The sequence below is a fragment of the Hyla sarda genome, chromosome 7, assembly GCF_029499605.1.
Source record: "Hyla sarda isolate aHylSar1 chromosome 7, aHylSar1.hap1, whole genome shotgun sequence".
In the NCBI taxonomy this organism is placed as follows: domain Eukaryota; kingdom Metazoa; phylum Chordata; class Amphibia; order Anura; family Hylidae; genus Hyla; species Hyla sarda.
In genome coordinates this window covers 101799267-101815642 of record NC_079195.1, presented here as the reverse complement: position 1 = coordinate 101815642, position 16376 = coordinate 101799267, and the positions used below count along the sequence as shown (strand labels likewise).

Genomic DNA, 16376 nt, shown 5'->3' with positions numbered 1-16376 from the left:
AACGTAGTCATGTGAACGAGGCCTTACCTGCACCACGATACGAGCATGTGGACTTAAATGGGTACTCCAGTGGAAAAAAATTTTTTTTTATTTTTTCTTTTTTTTTAAATCAACTGGTGTCATAAAGTTAAACAGATTTGTATATTACTTCTATAAAAAAAAATCTTTACCCTTTGCCCGTATCAGGTGTCAGCAGAGAGCACTGTGGACAAGACAAAAAAGAAATTCAAAAAGAAAATAATTTCCTCTGTAGCATACAGCTGCTAAGAAGTACTGGAAGGATAAATATTTTTTTAATAGAAGATATATACAAATCTGTTTAACTTTTTGACACCAGTTGATTTAAAAAAAAATAAAAAATAAGTTTTCCACCGGAGTACCCCTTAAACAACACACAGCTACCAATAGAAGAACCAGCTGTAGATTCTGGCTGTCCTTCCTATTGCTCATGACCAAGGTTTCCTAACCAGGGTGTCTCCAGCTGTTGCAAAGGCTGTGCTAGCATGCTGGGAGTTGTAGTTCTGCTGGAGGCAGCCTGGTTGGAAAACCCTGGACATAATAATGCTACAAGGCTGTGAGGTAAAGTGAAGGAAACCAGGTAGAAATGGTACACGTGACCTATACAGTAAGCCAGCAGTGGTCGTGCAGCCATAGACTGCCGCTACAGGTGGCCCCCGCGCCCTCCATGACAGGACCGACCTGCAGTAGGATCAGGAACCCTGTCAGCCGCTTCTGACACCAGCCGAACTCCCCAACTGAGAGCAGCGCCTCATCTACGTCCATCTGCTGTCACCAAACAGGATGACGCCACAGGTCACATGACTGCAGGCGGCGGATGGCGTCACCCTGTTTAGAGGTGTCGTGGCTACTTCACAATTCAAGTACCACAACCGGAACTCATCCGCGCGGCTCAAACCTCGTTCCCACTACGTGGGGCGTCTAGTCAGAGGCGCGCATTGTCGTTGACGTCACAGCTTCTCGCTGGGCAGCGCCATGTGATTGGCTGAGAGGTGGGGGCTCGGGACGTCAGCTGGTGTATGTGGTGATGCTGCTGTGTATGTGGGATGATTGTATGGATGTTCACATGTAGTGTTAACTGTGCAGCCATGATTTCAGTCTAAGACGGGGTCACTGATAAAATCTCTGCACTGTGCCCCCTTGTGGCAGCACCATCTTTCTACATCTAGGGTACAGATGGTGGACCATTTCCTCACATGACATGTTAGACCAGTGTTTCCCATCCAGTGTGGCGGTCTGGGCATGCTGGGAGTTGTAGTTTTGTAACAGCTGTGGGATATACTGGTTGGGAAAAGCTATGTTAGACCATTTATTTTATTACCCATGTTATGGCCACAAGTCTTGGCCTAACCACAAGTTTAACCCTTTAGCCCATTGGAAAACTTTTTTTTTATTTATTTATTTATTTTTAATCAGCTGGTGCCAGAAAGTTAAACATATTTGTAAATTACTTCTATTTAAAAATATTAATACTTTTAGTACTTATTAGCATCTGTATGCTCCTAAGGAAGTTCTTTTCTTTTTGAATTTCCTTTCTGTCTGACCACAGTGCTCTCTGCTGACACCTCTGTTCATTTTAGCAACTGTCCAGAGCAGGAGAGGTTTGCTATGAGAATTTGCTTCTACTCTGGACAGTTCCTGACATGGACTGAAATGTCAGCAGAGAGCACTGTGGTCAGGCAGAAAGAAAATTCAAAAAGAAAAGAACTTCCTGTGGAGCATACAGCAGCTGATAAGTACTGGAAGGAATAAAGGGGTACTCCGGTGAATTTTTTTTTTTTTTTAATGAACTGGTGCCAGAAAGTTTAACAGATTTGTAAATTATTTCTATTAAAAAATCTTAATCCTTCCAGTATTTATTAACTGATGAATACTACAGAGGAAATTATTTTCTTTTTGGTACACAGTGCTCTCTGCTGACATCATGACCACAGTGCTCTCTGCTGACATCTCTGTCCATTTTAGGAACTGTCCAGAGCAGCATATGTTTTCTATGGGAATTTTCTCCTACTCTGGACGGTTCTTAAAATGGACAGAGGTGTCAGCAGAGAGCACTGTGCTCGTGATGTCAGCAGAGAGCTCTGTGTTCCAAAAAGAAAATAATTTCCTCTGTAGTATTCAGCAGCTAATAAGTACTGGAAGGATTAAGATTTTTTAATAGAAGTAATTTACAAATCTGTTAACTTTATGGCACCAGTTGATAAAAAAAAAGTTTTCCACTGGAGAACCCCTTTAAGATTTTTAAATAGAAGTAATTTACAAATCTGTTTAACTTTCTGGCACCAGTTGATTTAAAACATTTTTTCCAACGGAGTACCCCTTTAATAGGCACTCTCATTGTAATGAATTGTTGCTATTGCTTTTGTACTTTGTTTAAAAAAAATGAAGTTTTCTGTGTTTTATTTGTGTTTAAAAAAGCTGCCACTAGGTGTCTCCCTACTTGTCAAGAACACATCTCCCCCATCTCTTGCACAGACTTTGGACTTCTGCTGGCCTGGCAAAGTCCAAAATCAGGAAATGCAGTCTGGAGTGCTGAGGTGTGTGTGTGGGGGGGGGGGGGGAGGGGTTCAGCCTTATCCAATCATAGCCCATCTCACAGTGAACTGCTCTGGGTTGTGTGTAGCAGAGTGAGGGAGGAAGTTCTCCCCTGTATGGCTTTAAATGATGTCACGCCTTCTGGGTAACGCCGTTTCCTGGTCTGTGAATCTGACTGAGACTGAGCACAAAATACAGAGCAATATCAAGCTAGAAAACTAAAAAATAATAAAAATAAAGGCAGGGGGTGATTTATCATGATGGGGCAGTGAACTGGGAGGATTATAAAATGTAACAAGATCAGAAGGGGTACTCTTTAAGGACCAGGCCAATTTTATTTTTAACTTTTTAGTTTTCTCCTCCTCGCCTTCTAAAATCCATAACACTTTTATATTTCCATCCACAGACCCATGTAAGGGCTTGTTTTTTGCGCAACCAATTGTACTTTGTAATGGCTCCTCTGATTTTACCATAACATGTAAGGCGAACCCAAAAAATATATATTATTTAAATGAAAACCGCAGCTTTGCAAATTTTGGAGGGTTTCGTTTAGGGATCGACCGATATCGATTTTTTAGGGCCGATGCCGATAATCTGTCACCTTTCAGGCCGATAGCCGATAACTTATACCGATATTACGGTATAAGTTATCGGCTATTTCACCCCCCCCCCCCCGGTGGGGCAGAAGCCGTTGCAGATCAACGCTTCTCTCCCCCTACCTCCCTGTCCTGAGTCTAACCACCACAGTTGCCCCATCGCCCCCCCCATCCTCTGCTCACATACCGCCGCTGCCCCATCGCCTCCCCCCATCCTCTGGCCACATACTGCCGCTGCCCCATTGCCTCCCCCCATCCTCTGGCCACATACAGCCGCTGCCCCATCACCTCCCCCCATCCTCTGGCCACATACCGCCGCTGCCCCATCGCCTCCCCCCCATCCTCTGCCCACATACCGCCGCTGCCCCATCGCCTCCCCCCATCCTCTGGCCACATACCACCGCTGCCCCATCACCTCCCCCCCATCCTCTGCCCACATACCTCCGCTGCCCCATCGCCTCCCCCCATCCCCGGTGTTATAATTACCTGTTCCCGGGGGTCCGCAATCCTTTTGCCTCCGTCGGCGTCCTGCGCTGTCACTGTGCGGACACCCGGGAAAAGGTAATTATAACACCGGGGATGGGGGGAGACGATGGGGCAGCGGCGGCGATGGGCGTGGTGGTGGGGTATTAACGGCATATCGGCAAGGTAATTGCCGATACCGATAATGTCCGAAATCGCGATTATCGGCCGATAATATCGGCTAAACCGATAATCGGTCGATCCCTAGTTTCGTTTTCATGCTGTACACTTTATGGTAAAAATATTTTCTTTATTCTGTGGGTCAACATGACTAAAATGATTTAAAAAAAAGTTTCTATACTTTTCTATTACTGTACTGCTTTTAAAAAATCTAATTTTTTACAAAATTTGTAGGTTTTGACAACTCTTTTTTTTTACAAAATTTGTAGGTTTTGACAACCTTTCTTTGACAAACTTTATAATTTTTCTGTGTGGGGGCTGATGTAACCAAAAAGCAGCAATTTAGGATTATTTATTTTTTACGTTTTATGCAGTTTACCGTACGCAATCATTAACATTATATTTTGATAGTTTTGACAAGCCGTCAGGGCGGGGCCACGGCCGCAGCGAATGGAGCTGGTAAGTGTAAGTCCCCACCCAGGGGACTACTTGCCGGGCGCCGGGGGGACTTTTTTGTAACTTAATATCTTCACCATCCCCTGGGGATGGCGAGGATAACAATTTTAGCATATATAATGCATTGCCAAACATTATATATGCTAGAATATGCTGAAGTAAAATGGAGAAAAGGGGTCATTAAAATTTTTTGGGGGGAAAGGGCTTTTTCACTTTTTTTTTACTTGTATTTTTTAACTATGTCCCCATTGGGGACTTTCTATAGAAATCATTTGATTGCTAATACTGTTCAGTGCTATGCATATGCATTGCACTGATCAGTGTTATCGACGATCTTCTGCTCTGTTCTGCTGGATGGCAGATCAGAGCAGAAGACCGTGGGAGAGCAGCGGGGCAGGTGAGGGGATATCTGACCACCATCCTGGCTGATCCCCGCAGCTGTGCATGTACATCCTAGAGTGCGAAATACCAGCGCATAAGGACGTACATTTATGTCCAGTGACAGTTGGTGTCAGAAGTGGGATTCTGGTTCCCTGGACCACACTCGAGGGAAGAGCCAAGTCTGATGGGCCGACACCTCTAAACGTCCAGGGCGATTTAGAGCTGTTCGCCCAGGGGCCTGATCAACTCCATGGAATGCGGTAAGTGTGCTGATTTCTTTATATATCTGTGGTTTATCTGTGTTCATTGAACGTCTCTACAAGCCTTGGGGGATGGTTTTCGTCGACCCGCTAGGACTAGCCCAAACGACGGGGTATCTCCCCACTGTGTGTGGTCTCAATTTCTAAGAGTTCTGAGAATTTTTATTCGTAAGTGACTGACTGCAGATGTTAAATCAAGTTTAGAAGACAGAGCGCAGGGAGAAATTTGCAGGTCACATTTTTCTGCAGCTTCGTGTAAATAACCCACCTTTCTCTGACTCACTGTGAGCTTATCAGTATCACAAGGCTAAGCATACCAAAAAAAGTGAAATGCACTGTTTAATAAGATTCCTTCTGATTTTTGAGCTGCAGGGAATCTAACAGACATTCTAGATTCAGAGAATGTTTTGCTTGGATTTAGATTTTTGACATTTTTAGATCTTTAGGAATTAAAAGTACCGTAGATTTTTGGAGATTTTTTCTATTTTTCTCTGGTAATAGAGAGCATCTGGTAAATTTTCCGCGGGGTACTTCTGATATATTTCTGTTTTATATCAGTCAAGTAAAATTTTGTACTGGCTGGTAAGTTTTGAATTGAGAGAGAGTGTGTTGCACCAGTTTCAGTATAGGAACCAGACGGCAACTTTTGTACTGCTGAGGTGATATCCCAGTTCAGTAGATGTACCAAGTGATAAATTTTGTGCATCATACAGCTGCTAGATCCAGTCCAGTATATTTTCATTGTATCCTTGGTAAATTTTAGCGTACTGCTGATTTTATTTTTGTTTTAATATATATCAGTTCAGTATACTTTTGTACCAGAAGATTAGCATCAGGAGACGAATTTTGGTTGTCACTTAATGCACCATAGAAATGTTTTTTATTTGACTATGCTACAGGGGTTGTAAAGTTAGTGTAGTTCATAATATAGTGTCTTTACCTGTGTGTGCCAATTTTCTCACAATTCTTATGTGATTTTCATCCCAATATTTATTTTTAACAGCATACAAAATTACATTTTTTTCAGATTTTTCCCAGGTTGCAATGCAGCCGAGACCTGACTCACTAGTCAGCTGATGACAGGGAGCCTGTCTGCTTCAATGGGTGGAGGGATCGCTTGGTGGGAAAGAGATTAATCTGCAACTAATGCAACAGCTGTAGGCACCCTGATTGAAAACCACAGGTCTTTTGAAAGGATACAGCTCATTTATGTTTAAATGGGTGGATGATGTGTGGGAGGGAGGAAAATGGAATTATGGGTTTTGTAGTCACAAGAAAACTCAAGCAGGAAATACCAGTTCACAAAAAGCTAGCCTCAGTATTATGGTAATCTCACAGCATAGCCATTTAGCCCCAAGACAAGCGCAGATCCTTCCTAAGCATGTCCATTACTGTCTGCCAGGTACATACTAAAATCACCTTATGGTGGATAACCCCTTTAAGGTGTTAAAGGGGTTTTCCAGGTAGATAAATGTTTGACATTGAAAGTGATTCCATTACTTGATATTCATTACAGTACAATAGTTGTACCCATGATCTGCTGTCATCGCTACTCCCGCTCCATGACCAGGTTCACAGAAAGGAAGGTCTCCCCCTCAATATCAGATCAGTGGGAGAACAATAACTCTTATTCTGCCAATTAAACTCCATAGATGCCACTGTCAACAGCAGTCGAGACATCTAGGCAGTTATATATAGTGTGTGATGGTTCCCCCCTTTAACCTCCAGCCTTTAGTGCTCTCCCAAAAACAGGATATTTAAACTCCTTAGGCTAATATAAACTCCCTGCTATTGTACATACCTTCCATGGCACACCACCAATTGCGTAGCACACCATGGAAGCAGAATGATGTGCCACTAATACAGTTGGCAACCACTGCAACTGTAGTTTGATGATATGAAACATTCTATTGTGACAAATTTGCAAAAATGAAGATACATAGAAGGGGACAAATACTTTTTCACAGTACGTTAGTTAATTTAACTAATAATTTTTATAAGCCCAAAATCCTTTAAACAGTAAGTAGAATAATACAAGCGTCCTGCTTTGTAAGACTCTTGCCTCTTTAAGTGCAATTATATCCAAGGAATTTACAGAAAACACTAGCTTCCACGGTGACAGCAGTTTTCCAAGTTGCTATTAAAATACGCTGCCTTCTTTCCAAATCCTGCTGCTTGAAGCACCACTTAAGTCTGCCTCATTTATCACACCTGCCGGCATATTCCAATGACTGTAAAGAGCTTTGACTTGTTCATGTCAAAATCTGTGGAACTTCCCAGGGTATGTTTACTTGTAATATAATCATAGACTTTCATGCTATGGATACAAAGAATGGAGTTCTTTATTGGGGAAAATAATTATGCATTTAAGTGTATAGGGCTATGCAGGGTGTATGAGCCCCAAAACACATTACATGTATTGAGCTACAACTTTCTGGTTTAAACCGTATAACATTATCTAATAACGATGGAGAATGCTTTGGACGCGTAATTTGCTTAATTCCTGCTTAGCTTCATAAATACATTTTGATCCCTTCTATTATATACGGTTGATCATGCCCCTCAGACTAGCACTAAACAGGGGATCAGTCTGTCCTGTAAACTACAGGAATACATAATGAAATAGATCCTGGTTGTACCCAGTGAAGATCTGCCCCTTCCTGATTAGTTTTATCAAGCGGTGTACGCGCTAAGAAAGACCACCCGGACACCTGTTAGCTCAGTTGATACTGTCTTTATTAAACCAGGAAGAGACTGTACAAGGTTTATATAGATGATAGTGACGTCTGTAAAATGGGTTGTGTGAATTGGATGTTAAAAGCACTTTATTGGTTATATCTCCTTTTGCATACTTTTCTAGAAAGTAGCATTCCTTATCTCTGCTTTATTCCAGCACCATCTTTGATTCTCGATGGGAGGGGGAAGGAGCATTTCAGGTGAAGGAGGAGGGAGCCGTTCAGCTGTTGGAGAATAAACAATGCAGTTTAGGAAAAAATAGACATTTTAGTATAAGTATTTGTATTAGTACATACTAATCCACTACAATAATTACCTATCAAATCCCTCTTGGCAGCTCACACTCCTCCCCACCAAGCTCTGTATGTTCCCTGAAGAATTCATGGTCCTGAAGACATTTCTGACCTGTGGGACCAGGAGAGCAGTTATGTAGAAGATAAGTCCATGTTCTGGACACCGCAGCTGCCGGCCTGGAGATCTAACATCTTATCCCCTATCCTTTGGATAGGCGATAAGATGTGTGCAGCGGAGTACCCTTTTAAGGTGAAAACTATTACTGTGTGAAGAATAAAATGAGCACTATTACTGATAGGCAGCACTGAGAAGATTGTTGTTATAGTATATGTGGGCGCTATTACTGACATACAGCACTGAGAAGATCACTGTTATAGTATATGTGGGCGCTATTACTGACAGGCAGCACTGAGAAGATCACTGTTATAGTATATGTGGGCACTATTACTGACATAAGCATCATATAATTAATTAGGAAAGTTTTCACATTTTATTATGTTGCTGCCTTGTGCTAAAATAAAAAATACCCCCGCCCCCATTATTCTGAACTGAATACCTTATAATAAGAATGTGAAAATAGAATCTTAGAAATATTTTCTTTTTTTTTTAATGAAAAATATTTTGCATACACATAGATATTTAGACCTTTTGCTTTGCCATTTGAAATTTGGGATGTTTCTTACCTGATTGAACATGATTTCGAAAGACACAGCCCTGTCTATAAAAGGCCTCACAGCTGACAATGTATATCAGAGCAAAAAAACAATCCATGAGGTTGAAAGAACTGCCTATAGAGCTCAGAGACAGGATTATGTGGATGCCCATATCTGGAGAAGCTGGTTGCCTCACCAAACTGAGGAATCCGGGGAGAAAATCCTTGCTTGGAGATATGACCTAGGACCCAATGGTTACTCTGGTTGAGCCCTGTGTGCAGGTGGGAGAAACCTCCAAAAGATCAACCATAACTGTAGCACTTTACCAATCTGGGCTTCATGACAGAGTGTCCAGAAAGATGCCTCTACTAGTAAATGACAAATGAAAGCCCGTCTGGAAGACCCTTGGATTGTAAGAAAAAAGATTCTGTGGTCTGATGAAACCAAGATTAAGGCTTTTGCCTAAATTCTAAGCATCATGCCTGGGGGAAACCAGGCACTGTTCATCACCTGTTCAATACCATTCTTACAGTGAAGCATGGTGGTGGCAAAATCATGTTGTGGGGGGTTCAGCAAGGGCCACTTTGCCTATAGGCAAAATAGGCAGCTGCCTAGAGCGCAGTCTTGATAGGGGCGCCGCACTGCCCGCAGCAATAAAGTTAGCCAGAATCCAAAACACCCGCCCATCTAGCAAAACCCCTGATTGATTACATGAGGAGAAAGTTTGTTACAGTGTGTCACCCCAGTAGTAAGAAGATTACACGAGTAGGGGGTTGTTACAGTGGGTCACTCCAGTAGTAAGAAGATTACATGAGTAGAGGGTTTATTACAGTGTGTCACCCCAGTAGTAAGGAGATTCCATTAAGAGGAGTTTTTTGTTTTTTACAATGTGTCACCCCAGTAGTAAGGTGGGGCATGTCAAAGGTCAGAGCCAATGGGATGGATCAAGGGGCGGCAAAATTAGCTTTTGCCTAGGGTGGCAAAAATCCTTACACCAGGCCTGGTTTCAGCGGCTGGGACAGGGAGACTGGTCAAGTTGGTGAGGGAAAGCTGAATCTAGCAAAGAACGTAATGATGAAAACCTGATCCAGAGTGCTGGATCAGGTTCATCCTACAACAAGACAACGATCCTAAACATACAGTCAAGACAACACAGTAGTGTCTTTGGGACAACTCTATGAATATCCTTCAGTCGCCCAGCCAGAGCCCTGACTTGAATCCAATAGAGCATCCCTAAAGAGACCTAAAACAGGCTTCCACCGATAGTCCTTATCCAACCTGACAGCGCATGATAGAATATACAAAGAAGAATGGCAGAAAATACCCAAATCCTGGTGGTCAAACCTTGTGGCATTATACCTAAGAACAGTGGAGGCTGTAATTGCTGCCTAAGGTGCTTCAACTGAGTACTGCGTAAAGGGTCTATATACTTATGTCAATACAAAATTTTAGTTTTTTCAATAAATTTGCAAAGATTTCTGTTTTCACCTTGTCATTATGGGGTAAAGAGTGCAGAATGATGGGGGAAAACTTTTTTTTTATTTTTGCATAAGTCCGCAACATAACAATGTGAAAAAAGTGAAAGGGTTGAAAAACTTTCACAATGTACTGTATATATTTTCACATTTATAAGCTATTAAAGCATGTCTGAATAGTAATAGTTAAAATAGTGATCATGTTCAGATATCGTCCAGGTGATAGCAGGAGCCCTGGAGGAGGGAGGTGTGTGGATCTTGCTGTTCTGACGGAAATGCATCGTCAGTTGTCATCGTCCCAGACGTCAAGCGCAAGCAGCTGATGAGGAGAATGTGGAACTGCAGTCGCACATGTGCAGCATTAGAGATGAGCACTATTCCTTATGCTTTTGTCTCCTTAATGGGAAATTGTAACATCCTTTATCAGTATAGAAAAAAAGTTCTTCTTGAAGCATCATCCTGATAAACACCAGATTTTACGCTTACAGGTTAACCCTTAACCAAGACTAAGAAGACATTTTAGCAGTCTTGACATCAGATGCCCTGTCCTTGTCAATGTTAGCATGCAGAGTAAAAACCTTTATACCTATAGGATTGTCATATACTTTGAGAATTGCAAAGACCTGCAGGTCAACAGCAGAGCAGTGAGTCTTTCTTCTATACACAGTCTTCCCCAGGAAAGACAAAGCCTGTACAAGAACATGTTAAGGTCAATCTTATTCAACAGCAGGAATTCTGCCTAAGAAAAGAAGTCCATGAGAAATTAATATAAATTATTCTTGATCATTAGTTGTTATCAGTACAATAATAAAATATCATCATTTGAAAGAGTTATAACAAGATTCAAAATTCTCATGTACCCTGTAGATAGTTGCGAAGTATCTGAATCCAACCACTGGGACCACCACCAATTTTAAAAACAGTAGTTACATGTACCCCAATAAATAGACCAATAGCGTGCATGCTTGGCCACCATTTTATTCATCTGTGGAAATTCAGAAGATAGTTGAGTGCCATGCTCAGCTATAAAAAAGGAATCCACCAATTGTTCCTCCTAGTAAATCCATGGGCACTGCCAAGAAGCAGTCATAGAATAGGCTTGGATAGGAGAGTAAAAATACAATTTATTAATATGTATAAAGCAGGTTCGGCTTCTTCCTCTGGTATATCGGTCTGGATTTTTCCTCAGGTAACTTAGGTGCGGCCTTTTCCTCAAGTACCTCAGGTATGCTCAGCTTTGTTATATAGTTCCATAGCAGATAAATGGATGGATGGCGAAGAATGAATGCTGCTGCCCCAGTTCTTGTGATTGGTGGGGGGTTAAAGTTGTTGAATCCTCCTCGACCAGATACTTATCACGTATTCTTGAAAAGGTGATAAGCTTAAATGTTAGAATAACCCCTTATATTTCTGAACACACATTTTTTTTTATAGTCTACATCATTTAATCATTAAGTTAATAGCTGCAATAGTTTTGTATTGAAGGGTATTATGCCTGTCAGTGTTACAGCAACAGGCAACCTAATAGGCAATGGAAACAGGGCTTAAAGAACAAGCCACTTCCCTCTGTAAACCTACATAGGTGCAACAGATAATACTAAAGCTAGGATTCCGAGGTTTTTGCACTGCGTTTTTTTAGGTTTAAAAACATTTTTTTTCTGGCGTTTTTACCTTTGTGTGAATTTTTTGGCCCCTTTGGCATTTTTTTTCCAAATTTGTTGGGTACCAAAAAAAAAAAAAAAAAAAAGATGCAGTAGGGATGGGAAAAAAATTATTTTACAAAATTTTTATTTTTTATAACGAAATTGTAATTAATTTTTTTATAATGTGTGTGTGTTTCACTTTTTTTTTTCTCAATTTTTTAAATTTTTTAGGTAGTACTACTACTCCCAGCATGGAACAGACTGTTCCATTATAGGAATAGTAGTACCTGTACTAACAGACAGATTGCCCTGGGTGTTACTCCTGACACCCAATGCGACTGTCCATAATATAGAAGAGATGCGGCGCGGCTCTATACAGCGCTCGCATCTCTACTCTGTACTCCAGCCGGCCAGTGATGTGAAAAGAACATCACTCATTCACATTTTCCGCCCAGAGGGGGGATTAGTCGGATGGTGGCAGCCAATCACCGCTCTCAGCAGGAAATATGAATCAGTGATGTACTATTCATATCACTGGCCGGTTGGGAAACACTAGGATACACACACATAACAGGGACTATAACTCCCAGCATGTGTCATTCAGGAGACCCCCCTTCACACATAGAAATCATCCCCAGTCTGAGATTTATTCCCCAGCCTCTGCAGTCTATAAATCCCCAGCCGCTGCACTTTGTCATCCTCTCATTCCGTTCAGTGAACACAGGCAGAGCAGGGGGAGGGGAGATGAGGGAGACGTGTACATCCTCTCTCCCCTGCTCTGTCTTCTTTCTCCCGTGCAGACCTGCGTCCTCCGATGGCAGAGCAGGGAGAGGGAAGATGAGGGGGGCATGTACCTCCTCTCTCCCCCTGCTCTGCCTTCGCTCTGCCCTCCCACCCAGCTCTAGCTTCGGAAGGAGCAGAGGCAAGTCTACACGGGGTGCAAATTTCCATCTCACACCGGCCAGAGTATAGTGCAGAGATCCGCTCCGCATCTCTGCAATAGAAAGGACGATCACAGCGTATGTCAGGGGTGATACCCACTGTGATCTGTCCTTAACTGTGGGTACTACTACTCCCAACATGGAGCACATGCTGCTCATTGCTGGGAGTTGTAGTACCTGCATTAATAGACAGATCGCAGCGAGTGTCACTCCTTACACCCGCTGTGATCCTCCTGTATAATTTATAGATGCGGGTGGTCGGCCGCTCTCCTATTGTCCCCTGCACTGCCGTATATATGCACCTATTCATATTTCCCGCAGAGAGCTGTGATTGGCTGGAACCATCTGGCCAATCACAGCTCTGTGGGAAATATGAATAGGTGTATATATACGGCTGGAAAACAGCCTCTGAGCCCAAAATAGATGAAAAACGCCAAAAGGATAAAAAAATAAATAAATAAATAAACGCCAAACTGAAAAATGCCAAGTGGATCTGGCATTTTGCAGTTTACTATTGACAGCTAACCTGGATGCGGCAACATTTTTTATGGTGTTTTTTGTGAAAATCCGCAGTGGAATTCCAGCCTCACAGAGTTCCCTTCATGTCAGCTATATATTACAGCTGGTCTTAGTATAATGGTAATACCTATGGTAATAATATTTGCTCCATGTATACTGGTATTATTTGGTAACTGTATGACTATTATTTATAGCGTTGCAGTAATATCATACGTAGACATTTGTCTTACTGCTATGTTGGAATGAAGTTTGGGAGGGTGCCATATGCCTTGACTGCCTGAAAATGAAAGATCATTCAGCTCCTTCTAAGTTTAAAGGGGTACTCCACTGGAAAACATTTTTTTTTTTTTTTTTAAATCAACTGGTATCAGAAAGTTAAACAGATTTGTAAATGACTTCTATTTAAAAATCTTAATCCTTCCAGTATGTTTCAGCTGCTATATGCTCCACAGGAAGTTCTTTTCTTTTTGAATTTCCTTTCTGTCTAACCACAGTGCTCTCTGCTGACACCTCTGTCCATTTTAGGAACTGTCCAGAGTAGGAGCAAATCCCCATAGAAAACCTCTCCTGCTCAGGAGAGTTCCTGACATGGACAGAGGTGTCAGCAGAGAGTACTGTGGTCAGACAGAAATGAAATTCAAAAAGAAAAGAACTTCCTCTGTAGTATACAGCAGCTGATAAGTACTGGAAGGATTAATATTTTTAAATAGAAGTAATTTACAAATCTGTTTAACTTTCTGGCACCAGTTGATGTGAACATTTTTTTCCCCAGTGGAGTACCCCTTTAACCCCTTAAGGACTCAGCCCATTTGGGCCTTAAAGCGGTATTCCCAGAATTTTTTTTATTTGACTATGCTACAGGGGCTGTAAAGTTAGTGTAGTTCATAATATAGTGTCTGTACTTGTGTGTGACCGTTTTCTCACAATTCTTCTGTGATTTTCACCCCACTATTATTTTTATCAGCATACAAAATGACTGTTGTCTAAGATTTTTCCCAGCTTGCAATGCGGCTGAGACCTGACTCACTAGTCAGCTGATGACAGGGAGCCTGTCTGCTTCAATGGGTGGAGTGATCGCTTGGTGGGAGAGAGATCAATCTGCAACTAATGCAACAGCTGTAGGCACCCTGATTAAAAACCACAGGTCTTTTGTTTCAATGGGTGGGGTGGCTGATGTGTGGGAGGGAGGAAACTGGAATTGTGGGATTTGTAGTAAAAAAAAGAAAAGTCAAACAGGAAATACAAGTTCACAAAAAGCTAGCCACAGTGTTATGGTAATCTCATGACATAGCCATTTAGCCCCGATACAAGAGCAGATTCTTCCTAAGCATGTCCATTAATGCCTGCCAAGTACGTACTAAAATCACCTTATGGTGGATAACCCCTTTAAGGACTCAGACAATTTTATTTTTACCTTTTAGTTTTTTCCTCCTTGCCTTCAAAAAATCATAACTCTTTTATATTTTCATCTACTAGTATGAGGGCTTGTTTTTTGCACGACCAGTTGTCCATTGTAATGCCATCACTCACTTTACCATAAAATGTATGGTGCAACCCAAAAAATACTATTTGTGTGGGGAAATTAAAAAGAAAACTGCAATTTTGCTAATTTTGGAAGGTTTTGTTTTCACGCCGTACAATTTACGGTAAAAATGACATGTGTTATTTATTCTTTGGGTCAATTCGATTAAAATGATACCCATGATAACATACTTTTCTATTACTGTAGCGCTTAAAAATAATCGCAAACTTTTTAACCAAATTAGTACGTTTAAAATCGCCCTATTTTGAAGACCTATAACATTTTCATTTTTCTGTATGAGCGGCGATATGAGGGCTAATTTTTTGCGCTGTGATCTGTACTTTTTATTGATACCATATTTGCTTATATAAAACTTTTATTACATTTTTAATAAAAATTTTTGGGAATAAAATGTTATAAAAAAGCAGCTATTTTGGAATATTTTTTTACGTTCACGTCATTCACCGTACGGTATCATTAACATTTTATTTTAATAGGTCTGATAGTTACACATGCGGCGATACCAAATATGTATATACAATATTTTTTTTTACACTTTTTGGGGGTGAAATAGGGAAAATGGGGCAATTTACGTATTTTTGGGGGAGGGTGTGTTTCAAATTTTTTAAACTTTTTTTTGAACATTTTTTTACTTTTATTTTTACCCATAGGGTACTATTTATAGCAATCATTTGATTGCTAATACTGTTCAGTGCTATGCATAGGACATAACGCTGATCAGCATTATCAGTCTTAACGCCTGTAGATGGACGGAGGCAGGGGAGGGGACTTCCGTCCGCCATTACAGATGATCAGATCGAAGCGGCAGAGCTGCGGGTGATCCGATCATCCATTATAGTGACCGCGATGCTGCAGATGCCGTGATCTGTTTTGATCACGGTATCTGAGGGGCTAATGTCGACATCCACGCGATCGCGGATGTCCGCCATTACCGGCGGGTCCCTGGCTGCTATCAGCAGCCAGGAGCTGCCGTGCATGACCCGAACATTGCTCCGATGCTCGCGGTTATGCATAGGATGTAAATGTACATCCTAGTGCGTTAAGTACCAGCTCACCAGGATGTACATTTATGTCCAGCTTCGTTAAGGGGTTAAAGGGGTTGCCTCTTGTGGACAAGACCTCCTCTAAATGAGCATCTGCTGGCAACTTAGTCCAGGGTGAGAACTGAGTAATTTCACAGCTATTAAACTTCCAAAGATATAGGAAACCTACATCTCTAAGGCTAAGTTTCTCCTTGTTTTTTTGTCCTGCGTTTTTTGGTTTGAAAAAACGACTGAAAAAACGGCAGTGCATCTCTGCACTATACTCCAGCCAGTGATGTGAATAGAACATCACTCATTCATATTTTCCGCCCTGAGTAGGGATTGACCAGATGGTTGCAGCCAATCACAGCTCTGAGGGAAATATGAATGAGAGATGTTCTATTCACATCACTGGCCGGAGTATAGTGCAGAGATGCGAGCGCTGTATAGAGCCGCTCCACATCTCTGCAATAGACAGGACGATCGCAGCAGGTGTCAGTAGTGATACCCGCTGTGATCTGTTCTTACCTGCAGGTACTAATACTCCCAACATGGAGCACACTCTGCTTCATGCTGGGAGCTGTAGCACCTGCATTAATAGACAGATCACAGCGAGTGTAACTTCTGACACCTGTTGTGATCTGTCTATTAATGCAGGTACT

General features: G+C 41.7%; 1 protein-coding gene and 1 long non-coding RNA gene across 5 annotated transcripts in view; both read right to left on the bottom strand.

Moving 5' to 3' along the window:
- LOC130282215 (solute carrier family 22 member 15-like) overlaps positions 1–925 on the bottom strand; it is a 418635-nt gene extending 417710 nt beyond the window's left edge. The window contains exon 1 of one of the 4 annotated variants that reach the window (XM_056530237.1): positions 700–925. In XM_056530237.1, the coding sequence (XP_056386212.1) occupies positions 700–783 (84 nt within the window). In that variant the 5' untranslated portion in view covers positions 784–925. The remainder of the gene's footprint in view (positions 1–699) is intronic. The other 3 variants (XM_056530238.1, XM_056530240.1, XM_056530236.1) reach the window with 3 other exon arrangements.
- A 6702-nt stretch (positions 926–7627) lies between these two features.
- LOC130282216 (uncharacterized) lies at positions 7628–10766 on the bottom strand. The gene is made up of 3 exons (XR_008846284.1): positions 10633–10766; positions 7941–8029; positions 7628–7848 (listed from the first exon to the last, which is right to left on the bottom strand). It is a non-coding gene; the product is annotated as an uncharacterized LOC130282216 (long non-coding RNA).
- Positions 10767–16376: the final 5610 nt, after the last annotated feature.